Source organism: Chaetomium tenue (genome assembly GCF_020726465.1).
Source record: "Chaetomium tenue strain MPI-SDFR-AT-0079 chromosome Unknown F5144scaffold_4, whole genome shotgun sequence".
NCBI classification, from domain to species: Eukaryota; Fungi; Ascomycota; class Sordariomycetes; order Sordariales; family Chaetomiaceae; genus Chaetomium; species Chaetomium tenue.
The window spans coordinates 4,342,106-4,358,205 of NW_027117332.1; the positions used below are offsets into that span (position 1 = coordinate 4,342,106).

Genomic DNA, 16,100 nt, shown 5'->3' on the forward strand with positions numbered 1-16,100 from the left:
TTGAGGCGGCACGCCGTAGACCTGGCCAGACTGCAGTAACAAACGTGTCGGAAATCTTGACTCGTGGTAACGAATCGTCCCCTGAACGCATCCTCATTTGCTGCATTTGGCACCGCCCACGAGTTATGACCCCCTAAAACGAGATAAGGCCGGCCCGAGATTTTAGAGAGAGCAACATCTGCCGTATTCACCATCTGGTATCCGTATCACTCGAGCCGGAACTGTCTTGTCCCAGCGCCCGAGCTGTCGGTTCCCACAGTGTTCCCGATGCCTGGCTAGGCCCTCGGCCTCGATAAGCTTTCGCCGACAACCAATTTCGATACTGGTTGCGAACCAACACCGTGGTCCGCCTGCAATTTGTGCCGGCGTAGGGCCATTATTTCTGGCTTCGTCACGCTATAAAAAGGAGGGGCGACAAGATGCGGCTCTTCAACTTAACATTGCTGTTTGGAGCGGCTGCGCTGGTCGTTGGGCAATCGCCAGACCTGGACGAGGAGGAGGAGCCGCCCCGGGAAGCCACGCAATTCAATGGGAAAAAGGTCCCGCCGATGCTCGAGCTGACCCCCGACAACTGGGAGAAAGAGCATAAGGCGTCCAAGTACTTGCTGGTCAAGCATTACAGGTAACTAGTTTGTCCCACGCTACATGTCACGCGTGCTGATGTCCCCAGCCCGTACTGCCCGCATTGTATCGATTATGCTCCGACATTCCAGACGTTGTACGAATTCTACTACACCTCGTCGCCCGCCGGGAGCGCCCCCAAGGACGCCGACTTTACCGATTTTTACAGCTTCCGATTCGCCGATATCAACTGCGTCGCATACAACGACCTGTGCGGAAAGCATAAAGTCTCGTCATGGCCAAGCACCATCCTCTACGAGGATGGCGAACCAGTTGTCACCTTCAAGGGTGTCAAGAGCATGAGCGTCTTGAGCGGCGCGGTGGAGGATGCCCTGGAGAAGGCCAAGCCGGGGACACGCCCGGCTACGCTTGAGTTGCCGGAACCAGGCGCCGACTCGACCGCCCCCGTAAACAGCAGACCGGCCGACAAGGGCGAACCGGACGCGAAGAGCACGACGGATGAGAAGGGCGAGGAGAAGCGCAAAGTAGCCCCTGCTCCACCGATGCCCCAGGCGCCGGCCCAGCCCGAAGAGACAACGAGCCCGAAGTACGCCGCGGTTGCCTACAACCCACCCCAGCAGAAGATCCTGACACCGAAGACGGCACCGAATCCTAACGGCATCTCGGTGGCCCTGACGGCGGATACTTTCAAGAGTTTGGTGACTAAGACACACGAACCCTGGTTTGTTAAGTTCTATGCGCCGTGGTGCCACCACTGCCTGAGCATCAAGCCGAACTGGGAGCAGCTAGCCAAGGAGGTCAAGGGCCGGCTCAATATCGGTGAAGTCAACTGCGATGCCGACCCCCAGCTTTGCAAGAACGTCGGCGTCAAGGGTTATCCCACCTTCCTTTTCTTCAGGGGTGGCGAGCGCGTCGAATACCAGGGCCTCCGTGGCTTGGGTGACTTTATCCAGTACGCCGAAAAGGCCATCGATCTGGCGAGCGGCATTCAAGACGTCGATGCTGAGTCGTTCAAGGCTCTCGAGGAGAAGGAGGAGGTCATCTTCCTGTACTTCTACGACCACGCCACCACGACCGAGGATTTCAATGCGCTCGAGCGTTTGCCCCTGAGCCTGATCGGTCGCGGAAAGCTGGTCAGGACCCGGGATCCTAAGTTGTACGACCGGTTCAAGATCACCACGTGGCCGCGGCTGCTTGTGGCGCGCGAAGGGCGGGCTACCTACTACCCCCCCCTCAGCCCGAGGGAGATGCGCGAGACCCATCTGTTGATGAACTGGGTCAAGTCCGTCTGGCTGCCTCTGGTGCCGGAGCTCACTGCCTCCAACGCGCGCGAGGTCATGGATGGCAGGATCGTCGTCCTTGGAATCTTGAACAGAGAGAACCAAGACTCGTTCCAGGGCGCCATCCGGGAGATGAAGAGCGCGGCCAACGAGTGGATGGACAAGCAGATCCAGCTGTTCCAGCTCGAGCGCCAAGAGTTGCGTGACGCCAAGCAGCTGCGCATCGAGGAGGCCGAGGACCGCGACGACCACCGGGCGGCTCGTAATGCAAAGAACATTAGAATCAACATGGACCGGTCGGATCGCAAAGAAGTGACGTTTGCGTGGGTCGATGGTGCCTTTTGGCGGAAGTGGATCCGCACCACATACGGCATTGACATCAAGGACGGCGACAGGGTGATTATTAACGACGAGGATGTAAGTCTGCCTGGTCAATCTCTGCACCGCGTGGACCAAGCAAAATACTAACTAGCCCCCCTTCCAGAACCGGCGCTACTGGGACCAGACCAGCACGGGCAACCCGATCGTGCCGTCGCGCACCTCGATCCTCGAGACCATCAACAAGGTCACGGCCAACCCGCCCAAGCTCAAGCCCAAGCTCACCATCGGCTTCTTCGAGAAGATCGTCTTCGACGTCAAGACCACCTTCAAGGAGCACCCCTACCTCAGCTCGGGCTGCGTCCTGGGCATCGCCTTCGGCTGCCTCTCCCTCCTCCGCGGTAGGATAAGGAAGACGAGGGGCGGCCACTTCCGCCTCGACGAGCCCGCTAACAGGGGGGCGCCGCTCTTGGGCGTGTCGGCTAACGGCAACAAGGTGGACTAGTTGAAAAGCTTGGATGATGGATGGGATGGGATGGACGCGGTGCGGTGCGGTGGCATGGGTCGGGGCTGGGCTTCGGACGGATAATTTGGTCTTTTTTCCCCGTATACATGGTGTGTGTATAACACCTGGCTTGATGGCGACGGCTTTTCTTGGGTGTCTGGACAAGTGAATGTTGGTTGGTTGGTTGGTTGGTGGGGAGGGGGGTGAGGTGTCAGGCCGCTGGTGTTGCATACTAATATCTTATTCCTGGCTTAGAGGCGCTCCTCTGTTGAACTGTTTTTTTTTTTTTTCTGTTTGCGCTTACTCTGGCTGGTGTGTTGTATGTAGGTAGACATGGAGTTTTTGGTTTACGGGTTTGGCTGTGGCCGTGGCGGTACGTTGTCATGATCGTAGCTGTTGGTAATGTGTCGGTTTACCTCGTACGCAACATCGATCTGCATTTCTCGGTTAGATTGTTTCCCACTGCCGTCGAGCACAGCGGCTGACCACAGTTTTCACACTGGCCGGCCCCGTCGGGTTGGCCTGCATTTGGCTAGCTGGTCGGGATGTTTTTGCATTGGTTGGCGCTAGGTTGTGAGACCTCGTGTCAGATGCTCAGATGCACGGCGGATATCGGGTGCTACATTGCTACATTCCAGGGCCGCCGAGATCGGGGGCTGGTCAGGATACTTCGTAGCTAGTTGGGTTGGGGTTACAAGGCGACGCGGGCATGTTTAACAGAGGTTATGATGGACTGTGATGACTCTTCAGGATTATACCCTTGAGCTCAAAGCTTTGCTATATTTGTTGATTGGTTCTGGGATAGATATCATGGGGGCTTATTAGACTCTGGTTGTGTCTGGTACCGCGCATTCTCTCGGCCTTTTTCGAGGCCAGGATGAGACATGATCCTGATGTGTCAGAATCAGTCAAGGTTGGTCCAAGCCACAATGTTTTGTGCCCGCTGACTACCAGACCGTCGGGAACGAAACAGCCAAGTTTAAGACATACAATGAATTGTTATGTCGGAAGTTGGGAGTAAAATACAATCCACAGGTAAACTCCGATGAGCAGCGAGCGAGTGGTCAGGGGCAACATGCCAACGGATAGCTGCAGAGGCGAGCCGCTCAGTTATCTCGAGTGCAGCGTCTAATTCGTCAATTGTATCTCCATAGCCTGCCTGCATATTACAAAACTGCCACTAACGCCAGAGGGTGGTGTTTGGTGGACGAGTGACATGCTGGGTCGGGCAGGCCGCGAAACGGGCCGCAGGAGAAGCTGCCCTATGGCGAGGTCCGGCGGGTCCGGCATTCGACATCGTGGGGAATGTTGATGAATAGAAGCAACGCATGCTTTAAAAGAGACGTCTAAGGTACCGGATCGTGAAGCTCTCTTATATGGTTGTATGTACAGAAGATATGGGCCTGTGTGTCTGTCGTAGGAAACGGATGCTCGGAGAGAGAAGAATAGAATGCAGACTTTTCTTTTGTCAAATCTCAAACATAAAACTCTGTAGCCAAGGAATTTCAGCGGAAGTGGGAGAAAATATCATAAAAGAGCAAGAAATCCTGCAGAAGCGTGGGCCTCGTCCATCTAGAACCCTCCATCACCACCAACGCCCAGCAAGCGGAAGGGACACACAACACCTGGAAGCACCCGCCACACAGCCCAACCAACTATGATGAGGACGGCAGAAACTCCTTGTAGAAGAAGGTTTCGCCCTTCTTCCCGTTCGGCAGTGCCCGACTGAAGTGTGGCACCTTGCCGATCTCGGTGTAGTCCAGCTTCTTGAAGGCCATCTCGGCCACGCTGTCCGTCTCGGTGTCGACGAGCTGCCCGGCAGTTAGCAGTTAGCACTCAGAACAAACAAAACAACAACCACCACCGCCCACCACCCCCAGTCCCAACCCCCTTCATAAAAGCAAGAAAAAAACGCACCAGCAACGAGCGCCCCTTCTTCGCCGCCTCATACTCCAGCGCGGCAACCAACGAGCGCGCGCCGCCCTGGCGGCGGTGGCGGCGGTCGACCAGCACGGCATCGATGTGGCCGCGGAAGGACCCCGTCTCGGTCTCGGCGAGCTTGAGCATGGCGAGCCCGCGCAGGTCGGTGCCCAGGGGCTTCTTGCCGGGCTTGGTCTCGGGCAGCAGCAGCACGATGATGCGGGTGGCGCCGGCGGCCTCGGCGATGCGCTCCCGCCACCACGGCAGGAGTTTCTCGTTGGTGAGCGGCGGTAGGAAGGGTCCGACCATGTGGTCCTGGGTGATGCATGAGGCGTGTAGGGCGGCGATGTAGGGGACGAGGTGCCCGTGCTGCTCGGGCGAGAAGGTGTACGTCATGGAGGTGGACGTCATGGTGGGCTTCGGTTTTCTTTTTCGGGGGTTTCCTCCTTTTTCTTTTCTCTCGTCTTTCCTTCTCTAGGGACTTGCCTTCGTGGGTAGCCTCCGTTGATACCGTCCGTTCACGGATGCAAGGTGAGTGAATGTAAGGTCGTCTCGAGAACAAGACCAGGGACGTTGGTGAGAGGGATGCCCCAACAATGATGTAACGGCTAATAGCAGGATACACCGCAGCAACGAGATGACTCTCTTCTGAGACCACGACGACTCTTCAGTGGCATTACCGCGCCAATGTCATGTCCCCCCTGTCCTTCACACCCCCCTCCTTTCCTCTTTGAGAGCGTCAATGGGTTGTGCACAGCTACCCTCGAGAGTGGTCTGCGGGGCAAAAGGGAAAAACTTAGCACTCGGCCAATTGTGTGTATGGCGCCGACACCGGATAACTAAGGGTCTTGAAAATGTCTCACAGCGGGATGGTGGGTTGAAGATTTTTGCTTTTTTCCCCCTCGGTGGGAGGGTGGAAGGTTCCCAAATCGAAGATTGGGGGTGATTGGGGGGAGTATTGGGGTGGTTCTAGGTTAGAACGGGGGTAGTGGATGGGGGGTTCATCACCGTCACACTTTTAGGCTCGGTACCCATGTTGAGAACGGTGGTTTCCGTACCTTTATAATGTTATATCGCAACTCTGATGCACGAACTTTGCAGGTCGGCTCACCGGTCTACCTGTTGTCCTTGTCGAGTTCTGCAGGGTGACAAGCCGATGCAGCAGCGGTGCAGAAGCGGGAACCTGGAATGCATGAAGGTGGCTCGATTTGTTAGGTTGGGCCCAGAAGAAACCTGCAGTGAGATGCCCGCTGCCGCTGTTAACGCAGGCACCGCCAGGGGAAAGAACGTCCCGCCCTAAGGCTGAATGGGGCCATTCCCGGGTTTCCACACGGTCAAGTGCAGCGGGTGTTGTGGCTTGCGCGGGAACTGACGCCCCAAGACTTTTAGCACGGGGGTACCCGCGGCAAAGAAAAGATTGAAATGACAGGGGGTTGTCAGTTTTAGCGTCACCACACTTTTTGACCGCTTCACCGAACCAAGCCACCACGAGAGGGTGTTCTCTCTTTCATTCGTGTAACATCCATGGATAATACCTAATATGTGCATAGCAGGCGATGGCTACACCAACCCGGAATAGCCGATATGGAGGACCAAATGCGAGCCACCTCCGGGCAGCCAAACTCTGCGATGCCGGCCTTGGTTGGTTTTGCGATTGACCCATCCCATCTATGATAGGCTACGAAGTACTTTCGAACTCTCTACCGTCGTCAGTCACAGCACCAAAACATGCACGAGACCAGTCAATTAATTAAGCCTTGCCTTGCCGAGGTGGATTCCTTCTCAGCCCTATCTCACATGCCATGCCGTGAGCGCGATCGAATGGACCCGGACTGGCAACCCAAAGATGGCCGGCTCTTGGGTGGGATGCCGTGGACGGAATGGGGTAGCTCTCCACCAAGCAGCGGAATCCCGGCCGGCTCAGGCAAACAGCAGCTGAATGCCCGGGTTCCCATTGGCCATGCCCCTTCTAGTTCATGCCGGCGACGCAGTCAGCTCTTACGACTTCACTCGACTCAGGGGTAGGGTAGACTGAGGGGGGATAATGCAAGGAACCCGAGTGACTAAACGAAACTAGAACACCATCTCAATTCCCAAAACCAAGCAGGTCAGATACAACCAGATTCGGCTTTCCAAGATTTGCGACGTTGTCTTTCGCAGCAATACCTACATACCATCCTGGTAGTATTTAGTCCTGTCGGGTCACGCTACCCTCCGTTTCACAATCCCGACCTCACGGGCTCCCCGTCTTCCCTGCATTTTCCGTTTTCTTTCTCGATTGCCCCGCAGTTGCCGCAGTTGCCCACGCCGAGATTTGCCCTTGACCCGACTTCGACACCGAAGCCATGGACTTCCATTCGCTGCTTCGCAAGGCCAAACAGGGCATTGAGGAATTCCTGCCCGGCGAAGAGAGGCATTCGCATACCCATGATGGCCATGAGTGTCACGAGGACGATGCCCACGCCGAGTACGGCACCAACCGATACTGCTCATTCGCTCCTCAGAGTTCGGGTCACCCCAAGTGGTATGTCGACGGCGCCTCGTATTTCTGGGCCGTCTCCATGGCCCTGGAAGGTATGTACGCTACCACCTGCGCTTTCACATCATTCACTTGGCGACCCCCATCCCATCACACACCCTTGGCGCTAACCCCACGTGCTCAGAGGCTCGAGAATACATCTACATCCTGGACTGGTGGCTGAGGTAATTCTGCTACCCGCGATAAGCCGAGAGGCCGTGACCTTGGTTGACACTCTGCAGCCCGGAACTGTACCTGCGTCGCCCCCCTGCCCGCAATGAGCGCTACCGCCTGGATAAGATGCTTCAGGCCGCGGCTGAGCGCGGCGTAAAGGTCTACGTAATTGTGTACAAGGAGGTGCCCCAGGCTTTGACATGTGAGCAGTCCCCTTTGGGTCATGTACGGCGGGCCAGAACTGACAAGAAGAACAGTGAATTCGATAGTAGGATAGCGGACCACACATCTTGATCCCTGGATGACACTGACAGCCCGCAGCACACCAAGCATGCTCTGGAAGCCCTCCATCCCAACATCAAGGTCTTCCGCCACCCCGACCACCACCACAGCGGCAATGACTTCGTCACGGGTCTCCAAGAGCTCCATTCCAGCCTGCAGAATTTTAGCCTGAAGACGTTCGACCTTGCCAGGGCGTCCCAGGATGCCGTCAAGTCACTCTACGGCACCGCAGATGACATCGTCCTGTTCTATTCCCACCATGAGAAGCTCTGCCTCATCGACGGGAAATTGGCATTCATGGGTGGCCTGGATATGTGTAAGTTATGTGTAGAAGGACATTGCGAGATTATGTGCTGACCTGACCGTTGTAGGCTTTGGGAGATGGGACACAAACAGTAGGTTATGCCAGCCCAGACCGGGTGTATGAAACCGTGCTTACGAGTTAGGCCATCCCATCGCCGACGCCCATCCCGGCAACATGGATGATCTTGTGTTTCCTGGGCAAGACTACAACAACGCCAGGATCTACGACTTTGAGGATGTCGAGAAGTGGGAGAATAACAAACGTGCGCTTTTTCTTTACCCCCTTCCACCCCCCCCTCCCCTAACTGGTTTTAGATTTTGCCTTTTTTTGATCCCCGACTGACAAAAGTCTAGTCGACCGCACCAAGAGCTCCCGGATGGGATGGTCGGATATCAGCATCAGCCTTTCAGGACCCATCGTAGACAGCTTGGCCATCCACTTTACCCAGCGATGGTAAGTGTCCATAGCCTGGAATTTCCAGAGTTGTGCTGATCTCTCCCCAGGAACTTCATCTTCAACAAGAAGTACAGCACGCGGGACATTGGAAAGTACCAGCTTCTGCAGGCACCGCAGGCGCATCGAGGCGCGGAGAGCCACCTCTTGGGTGATGGCGAGGACTACTTTGGCGGGCTGCAGAACCGCTTCTCGCGGCACATGCACCGCTTCCTTGGGGACGAGGGAGAAGCACCTCGCGCCGCGCCGCACCGCGAAAGTGATGGCGCCCATATCCAACTGACCAGAAGGTATGCATGTCTGGAACAAAAATGCCATTACCCGCCATGCTAACCCGAGCAGCGTCTGTAAGTGGTCGATGGGTACAAGCACAGAGCATTCGATCGCCAACGCCTACATCGAGGCCATCAAGAACGCCAGACACTTTGTCTACATCGAGAACCAGGTTTGTCCATTGTCACTGGTGTCGTCGGATGGGCACTAACTTCCACAGTTCTTCATCACCGCCACGTCAGACAAGCAAAAGCCGGTGAGCAACAGAATTGGCCGGGCCATTGTGGACCGCATTGTCCGCGCCCACCAGAACAACGAAGAGTTCCATATCATCGTCATGATGCCTGCCGTTCCCGCCTTTGCTGGAGACCTCAAGTCCGAGGGCGCCCTCGGCACCAGGGCCATCATGGAGTTCCAGTACGACTCGATCAACCGCGGCGGCAGCAGCATCATCGAGACGCTGCGGAGCTCAGGGGTTCAGGACCCCCACAAGTACATCAACTTCTACAACCTGCGCAGCTACGACCGCATCAACTCGAGCGCCATCATGGGCCGCGCAGAACGCGAAAGCGGCGTGCGCTACGGGGAGGCCCAGCGCGAGTACAACGAGCGCTACGAAGGAGGCAGCCACGGCGACAGCCAATACCGCCGCTACCAAGAAGCCGCCAGCCACCTCTCGGACCAAACCTGGAACTCTGTCTCTGCCTGCTACATGGAAAACGGCCCCGACCTGCGCAGCGTGCCCTGGTCCGGCTCACCCGAAGACGAGCTCAACGCCTTCGTCTCCGAACAGCTCTACATCCACAGCAAGGTCCTCATCGCCGACGATCAGCTCGTCATCTGCGGCTCCGCCAACCTCAACGACCGCTCCCAGCTCGGCAACCACGACAGCGAAATCGCCGTCATCATCGAGGACCCCACCCCGGTGCGCTCCACCATGGCCGGGCACGTCTACACCGCCTCCGCCTTCGCCACCTCCCTCCGCCGCCAGCTCTTCCGCAAGCACCTCGGCCTGCTCCCGCACCAACCCCCCGGCACCCCCACGCGCAACTGGACCCCCGTCACGCACGGCCCCCCGACCAACGACTACGACTGGGACTCACCCGCGGACCGCCTGGTCCAAGACCCGCTCGCGCGCGGATTCCTCGACCTCTGGCGCAGCACAGCCCGGCGCAACACCGAAATCTTCCGACGGGCGTTCCACGCGGTTCCCGACGACGAGATGCGCACGTGGGACGACTACGACCGGCTCTTCTCGCGGTACTTTGTCATGCCGGGGGAGACGGCCGAGCAGGCGGCCGAGGGGTACAAGCAGGGCAAGGTGGACTACGGGCATGTGCGGCCGGGGGATTTCCCGGGGGGTGTGCGCGAGTTGAAGGAGTGGCTGGGTGGGGTGAGGGGGACGTTGGTGGAGATGCCGTTGCAGTTTTTGGTGGGGGTGGATGATTTGGCGAAGGATGGGTTGGCGTTGAATACGCTGACGGATGAGTTGTATACGTGAGGGAGGGGCGGGGGGTGTTATGTGGTGGGTTGGGGTTGGGGTTGGGTGTTGTGCGTTGGGGACAGGATAACTGGATAGCACACGGCGCGCTGACGGCGATGTCTCTAGGGTATGTAGTTACTTCGGCAGGATAGGAGTTATCTAAGCTCGATCTTTTGGCATCACTTCGCTGAGTGAAGATATTAAAAGCATAATGTGGAGGGGCCGGCAAACACGCTTGCGCAGTTCCGCCAGCCAGTGTTACAGAAACCCAGGTATTCCATTCATGACCACCCGACATGCCGTTCGAAACCCATCCTGCACTACCAGGCCGGCAGCGCAGAACTTTTTTAAAGATACATATATGTGTGGGCCCCCTGGCCAGCGAGCCTCCACCCCCCAAGCACCACACCGGACGCCACAACCCGCAATCACTCGTCGTCTTCCAATTCCTCAACCCTTGGCGCCATATAGCTGCGTTGTTGCAGGCCAGTGGCGATCTGTGTAGAAGTTGCAGTCGTGGTAGCACTTGCGGGGGCCGGCTGTCCAGTCGCGCCAGAGAATGTCGCGCCGGCAGCTGCGGAACCGCTGGCCGACTTCTTGGTCTTCTTCTTTTTCTTGGCGGCGGCGGGCTGGGGGACGGTCAGCATCATGCATTGGAAACATAGTCAACATACAAATGGAGAAAACTCACCTCGTGCCACGCCCAAACAGGCTTGAAGCTGTCCACGACCGAAACGTCCTCCCACAGGTTGGGGAACAGCCAGAAACCGGGCGACAGGATGAAGTAGGTGATGCAGAAGAGGATAACGCGGAAGATGGCCATGGCAAAGAACAAGCCCATGAAGCACAGGAAGGCCCAGCTGAGGTAGTACCCTCCCTGGCGCAGCTTGACGGGCCACAGCGGGTAGCAGACGACGGCGAAGATGGCGGCCAGGGCCAAGGCGGCATACACCTTGCGCATGACCTGGCTGCCCTCCCACAACCAGACGTAGTACATATCGTCGCCGGCCTCCTGCTGCGGCTCGATGCGCACCGTCCACAGGCCCTTGGTGCGCTTGCCCTGCTTCTTGGCCGGCGGGCCGTGGTCGTGGCCCTCGTGCGGGTCCGACTTGACCACGCGCAGCGCCAGCATCGAGAGCGGGAGGAGCTTGAAGGTGTTCTCGAGCGATGCGCGGTCCGTGATCTCCGGGAGCGCGGGGTTCTTCTTGCGCGCGGCCTTGTAGGCATCCGACTGGAGGGCGCGGAGGGCGCGTTTGACCTAGGCCGGTTAGTGATGGCGCGGGTGGCGAAGGGCGGGGTGAAGTGGGCTTACTCTGAACATGTCCTTGCGCTCGCCATTCAGAATGCAGGTGCGCGGCTTGAGGCTCTGGCCACGTAGGAACTTGGCGAGAGCAATGGCAACGGGATTGGGCGGTCCCGGCACTATCGGCTGTTGTTGGCCCTGGGGCGGGTGTTGGTGTTGATGTTGGTGAGGGTGGGGGTGCTGATGCTGGTGTTGGTGCTGGTGTTGGTGTTCGCCTTCTTGACCTTGCTGCTGCTGTTGCTGCTGCTGCGCTTGCATCCGCTCCTGTGCCTGTCGCTTGAGATGTTCTGCGACCGTTAGCTCGGGTCGAACACGTATCGCTATCGGACGGTGATCTCACCAATGAACTGCGGCACGGTCAAGCCCATCTTCTCGGCATCAATGGCAAGCTGTCGTTGCATGTGGGCAATCTGCTCCGGGCTGGGCATCATGGGCATCTGCCCGCCCTGGGGAGGGCCCTGGGGAGGAGGGGCTTGCATCGTTCCGGATACTCGGGGAGGGCGACTAGGGAAGAGGTCGAAGCTGTCGAGAAAGTGCCGATGCTGGTGTTGCACCTGTGCTCAAAGGCAGTGCAACTCGAATCGACCGACGTGATGGGATCAACTCGAATTCCGCGCAGATCTGTCCTGAGGGTTAATTGCGCGATGGCCGTGGAGCGAGTCGTGCCGAGTCGAAGTCGGTCTTGGTGGGTGGTTGCTGGTCTCCAAGTTTATTCGGTACACATCCGTACACGTATCTCAGAACAACCCCTGCTGCAGCTTTCTGGTCTGTGCCCCTGGCACCTTGCTCCAGAAAGCTTGGCGCTGCAAGCCATGCTTATGTAACTCATTATTTCGCCCTTTCATTATTCCGGGCCGAGACATTTTGGAGGCTTGGTCCGGGCTTTCTGCAGGGCTGATTTCCATCCGCAGCCTCCGCCACTGCCGCTTCCTGCACCCCGCGTGCCTCAGCCCTCTCATGACACCCTTCGAGAAGCCCAAGTGACGAACCGAGCCGTCGAATTCTGCAACATGGACGGCTGCAGCGGTTGAACAGTTTCAGAATCATGCTTCTGCCGTTTATTGCGTGTGTCGTGCGCGATACTGCGACGCGCTAAGCTTGTTTCGGCGGCTTGTTTCATCCACGCAAGCTCTGAGCCACTGGATTTTGACATTTGACATGTCCGAAAACTCTCCATCTCAACGGCTAAAAAATGGCAACGCGATGTGAACGCAGCCAGCGCGGCGCCACCTTCACCTCGCTCACCCAAAATGATGGTTCCCATTGCAACCCTCTCGTTTGAGTGGCTTCGCTGAGCATTAGTTATTTGCGCATTCCAGTGCTCCACACACACTTCGGCCTGACAACAACAGAACGCAAACAGACTGGACCAAGTCCACACTGATCTGATGAATGAATGTTTGGCAGAGGCAGCCCCCTGGAACTCGGCATCCCTTGTTAACGTTACTTGGGAAACCTCCCCACAAGGGCATGATGGTAGTCTAGCCGAGGACTCCCGCGCAAACCCCTTTTGACACAATACCCACCAGTTCGGCGCGACGGGTAGACTTGTACCTTGCGTCTGCCTGTCGGATGGCTAGCATCCACCGAGATCGAAACATGCGGGCAAGGGTCTCCCATCTGGCCCGGTTTCCAAGAGATCTCATAATCCACAGCAGGTCCCAGCAGGTCCCAACGTTGGTCGCGGCCACGCCCGCCGTGCCGTTGGGCTCGGTTTCAGGAAAGAATAGCAGCGCCCCATCGCATGGCCTCCCTCAGATCTGAATCTGTTCTGTCCATTGCCAAATAAGCGGATCGGGCTACACGAGACCCAGCCAATCTTGACGGCCACGAGACCCCCTTTCGCAGACGTTTGTGGCAATGCGGTCGAGACGGTGGCCGGTGTCCAAGAAACGAGTGAGACATGACACGCAGTGCGGCACCTTTCGCGACATGTCACTGGTCAGCATCCCACGGCGGGTGTGGGACATGTCGCCCGCGACATCACCCTCCCCCCGGTTTTGTAAGCGCCAACTGGTTCCTCGGCCAGGCCCCGCCAGCCTATCAGATGCCGCCCCCTGCGACCTCACATCCGGCCGCTGTCCACCACTAAGTCAGCGCTGCTCAGCCGGCCTGCAGAGTGTGCTACACTTTCGACCGCCAGCCGTGATGTTATGTAAAAATGGCTGGTCCGTCCGCGCCGCCGCGCTCTGCCTCCCTTCCCATTTCCATGTGCTCTGTACATTTTCTTTGTCCTGGGTGCTGGTCGCTGGACGTGTCTTTCCTTTCTTTCACACCGAGGCATGAGTCCTTCTCTTTACCTTTAGTGGCTGCTTGAAACCGCCAGCATGGATACATTTTCTTCGTGGTTTGCTTCCTTTGCGTCATGTTGCGGCCCGCGCGAGAGATCTGGGTCGACCGAGTCGAGCCGCCGGCTTGTCTCGAACCGTACGCCGAACCTAGTCGGCGCCGAGAGGAATATCGTCGTCTTGCGGGACCAGCCCGCCGTCATCCCCCGGCCATCGGCAGAGCCGGCGTGGTCGAGTGAGAGGACGTACGGAAAGACGCTCGACAGGGAGGCAGAGCGGACGAGGTTACGGAGGCCGGCGAGCCGCGACAGCTCCGTGAGGAAGAACTGGTTTTCGGGATCGTCGTCCTCGGTCCGCCGGCTGCAGATATCAGGACCAACCGATTTCCGTCACCTACAATCCGAGTCGTTCCAGTTTCCCCCGCAGGAGACGAGACCACGTCCCCGCTCGTTTCGGCCGATCGAGCTCAGCATCTACCAGCCGGACAACCGGTTGTCGGCCATCCTTCCGCACGTCGACTGTGAGATCACGCATCCGCCCCGGGCCTACACGGGGAACAGCTCCAAGTGGGACGCCAGCAGCAGCTCGACGCTCACCAACGAGCGGGGCCACCACCAGACCATGTCGTTCCACATTCCACGGAAGCACCGCCGGCAGGAGTCCGGCATGTCCCAGGGCAGTATGAGCCCGCCGAGGATACCACCCAAGTCTAGGGCGCGTGCCTCGACGGCCCCGAACACGGAGCGCATCGTCGCGCGGATCGCCAGTGCCATGATCGAAAAGGAGAGGCTGCAGGCCGAAATCAACTCGGTGGTGCAGCGGCAGAGCGCCTACTTTGGCAACCGGCCGCTGACCGGCTTCGACATGGGTGGTGCGTTACAGCCTGCCTCTCTTGCCAGGGCCCAGCTAACATCCACAGACATCGAACCCATGCCTTCGATCCCGGCGTTGCCGGCGGCCGCCCCGTCATTCGCCCAGCGTCTTAGCCTAGACGACCGCCCTCGCACCGCACCCTCCCGCGTGGCCAGCATGACAGTGCAAGAAAGGACACTGAGCCTCACCGCAGCTGCGCAGTCCCAATCCCCGCCCACCTCCTACACCAGCGCCCGCCGCCGCGCCAGCTCGCCCGAGAAGGGCTCGGAGCGCCTCGAGCGGCCCCTCGCGCCACCCCTCCCCCTCGTCCTACGCCCGCCCCTCCGCAAGAAGAAATCCTTCTCCCGCGTCTCCCACTGGCTCTTCAACCCCGACGAATCGGACGAAATCCCACAAAGCGCCGACACTACCACCCCCACCACCATGACCTTCGGCACCACCACCGCCACCACCGCCCCAACAACCACCACCACCTCCCCACGCCCCATCAAGGAATCCGACGGCTTCTACCAGTGCGTAGCACCCCCCGAGGGCCTGCCGCGCACCAGCATGGAAACCTCATCCTCGGTGTACACATGGGAAACAGGCGGCGACGACGACGAGGGTGACGAGAGCGCCAGCGACGGCGGCGCCAAGACCCTGCCTACCACGACGGCGGCCTGGTCGCCCGATCAGACGCCTAAGCAGGGCTCGTCGACGAGGCATACCACGCCGGTGATTGGGTTTGATAAGGCTGAGTTTCAGAGGGAGATCGCAGCTGCTGGGACTGCTGGGAGTGGTGGGGAGGGGTTGGGGGTCGTGAATCCGTATGGGATTGTGAATGGGCCGAGGCCGATGAGCGTGGGTGTGGCGTTTTAATCTATCAACCAACCTTATCTTCTTCTACTTTTTCTTTTGTTTACTCAGGGTATTGATACCCCCGTACCCGTGTATCTGTATGGATGGAATTTGGGATGGATGGACGGATGTATAGAGCGGTGGGTTGGCTGGGAAAATAGATGCCCTGGGGTTGCGCCGAGCTGGATGTTTGGCGACAACGGGCTGGCATCTATCTATCTGATCGGGTAATCAGGGACAGAGAGGGGGGTTGTTTGGCGGCATGGCCCGGGACTGGCCACTACTGTTACTACTACTACTACTACCGATGATACCACGGCGTTGTGTTTTGATACCTCCGCAGATAGACAGACAGAGCAGAGCTTTATTCAAGAGATTTCTTGCTGGCATACCAACATACACGGATAAGCATGTACCTGCTCCTGCAATTGCACCTCTCCAACCGACTGCGACTATGATCTGGCGATGTTGTCTCAGGCGGGTTGTAACCGCCGCGGGTGCATGTATTGAATCAATATCACGCAGCGTGGGAAATTAGCTAGCCGCCGAGCAGGTCTCGCTCGGCTCGGCGGGCGGGTCGTGGTGTCACGGGTCTCACTCAGGAGAGTTGTACAGTATGGATCTGGCGGAACCAGGACGGATTCCGGCACGCAACAGAGAGGAAGTTTGGGGAGCTCCGGATCTCCAGCTACGAGGCAGGGAAGCTT

General features: G+C 58.2%; 5 protein-coding genes across 5 annotated transcripts; 3 read left to right on the top strand and 2 right to left on the bottom strand.

Moving 5' to 3' along the window:
- The first annotated feature begins 307 nt into the window (after positions 1–307).
- Positions 308–2,886, top strand: F5144DRAFT_259739 (thioredoxin-like protein). The gene is made up of 3 exons (XM_066783525.1): positions 308–622; positions 671–2,279; positions 2,347–2,886. The coding sequence occupies exons 1-3, from the start codon at positions 420–422 to the stop codon at positions 2,683–2,685; spliced, it is 2,151 nt and encodes a 716-aa protein (XP_066643824.1). The 5' UTR covers positions 308–419; the 3' UTR covers positions 2,686–2,886.
- A 1,209-nt stretch (positions 2,887–4,095) lies between these two features.
- Positions 4,096–5,432, bottom strand: F5144DRAFT_259766 (uncharacterized protein). Its single transcript, XM_066783526.1, has 2 exons — positions 4,603–5,432; positions 4,096–4,496 (listed from the first exon to the last, which is right to left on the bottom strand). The coding sequence occupies exons 1-2, from the start codon at positions 5,014–5,016 to the stop codon at positions 4,341–4,343; spliced, it is 570 nt and encodes a 189-aa protein (XP_066643825.1). The 5' UTR covers positions 5,017–5,432; the 3' UTR covers positions 4,096–4,340.
- Positions 5,433–6,950: 1,518 nt separating this feature from the next.
- F5144DRAFT_603415 (uncharacterized protein) lies at positions 6,951–10,110 on the top strand (the record flags this gene model as incomplete). Its single annotated transcript, XM_066791278.1, has 11 exons — positions 6,951–7,179; positions 7,269–7,308; positions 7,366–7,499; positions 7,555–7,565; positions 7,619–7,895; positions 7,951–7,974; positions 8,026–8,145; positions 8,237–8,336; positions 8,387–8,626; positions 8,679–8,781; positions 8,830–10,110. The coding sequence occupies 11 exons, from the start codon at positions 6,951–6,953 to the stop codon at positions 10,108–10,110; spliced, it is 2,559 nt and encodes an 852-aa protein (XP_066643826.1).
- Positions 10,111–10,520: 410 nt separating this feature from the next.
- F5144DRAFT_651065 (translocation protein Sec62-domain-containing protein) lies at positions 10,521–12,251 on the bottom strand (the record flags this gene model as incomplete). Its single annotated transcript, XM_066793017.1, has 4 exons — positions 11,736–12,251; positions 11,405–11,682; positions 10,784–11,350; positions 10,521–10,721 (listed from the first exon to the last, which is right to left on the bottom strand). Exons 1-4 carry the CDS (start codon positions 11,872–11,874, stop codon positions 10,521–10,523), a joined length of 1,185 nt encoding a protein of 394 aa, XP_066643827.1. The 5' UTR covers positions 11,875–12,251.
- Positions 12,252–13,544: 1,293 nt separating this feature from the next.
- On the top strand, positions 13,545–15,535 carry F5144DRAFT_259979 (uncharacterized protein). Its single transcript, XM_066783528.1, has one exon. The coding sequence runs from the start codon at positions 13,723–13,725 to the stop codon at positions 15,412–15,414; it is 1,692 nt and encodes a 563-aa protein (XP_066643828.1). The 5' UTR covers positions 13,545–13,722; the 3' UTR covers positions 15,415–15,535.
- The last annotated feature ends 565 nt before the right edge of the window (positions 15,536–16,100 follow it).

Coding starts and splice junctions, on each gene's coding strand:
- F5144DRAFT_259739 (XM_066783525.1), top strand. CDS start 420: ATGCGGCTCTTCAACTTAACATTGCTGTTTGGAGCGGCTGCGCTGGTC. Junction 623..670: donor TTGCTGGTCAAGCATTACAG/GTAACTAGTTTG, acceptor TGATGTCCCCAG/CCCGTACTGCCCGCATTGTA. Junction 2,280..2,346: donor TGATTATTAACGACGAGGAT/GTAAGTCTGCCT, acceptor CCCCCCTTCCAG/AACCGGCGCTACTGGGACCA.
- F5144DRAFT_259766 (XM_066783526.1), bottom strand. CDS start 5,016: ATGACGTCCACCTCCATGACGTACACCTTCTCGCCCGAGCAGCACGGG. Junction 4,497..4,602: donor AGAAGGGGCGCTCGTTGCTG/GTGCGTTTTTTT, acceptor ACTGCCGGGCAG/CTCGTCGACACCGAGACGGA.
- F5144DRAFT_259979 (XM_066783528.1), top strand. CDS start 13,723: ATGGATACATTTTCTTCGTGGTTTGCTTCCTTTGCGTCATGTTGCGGC.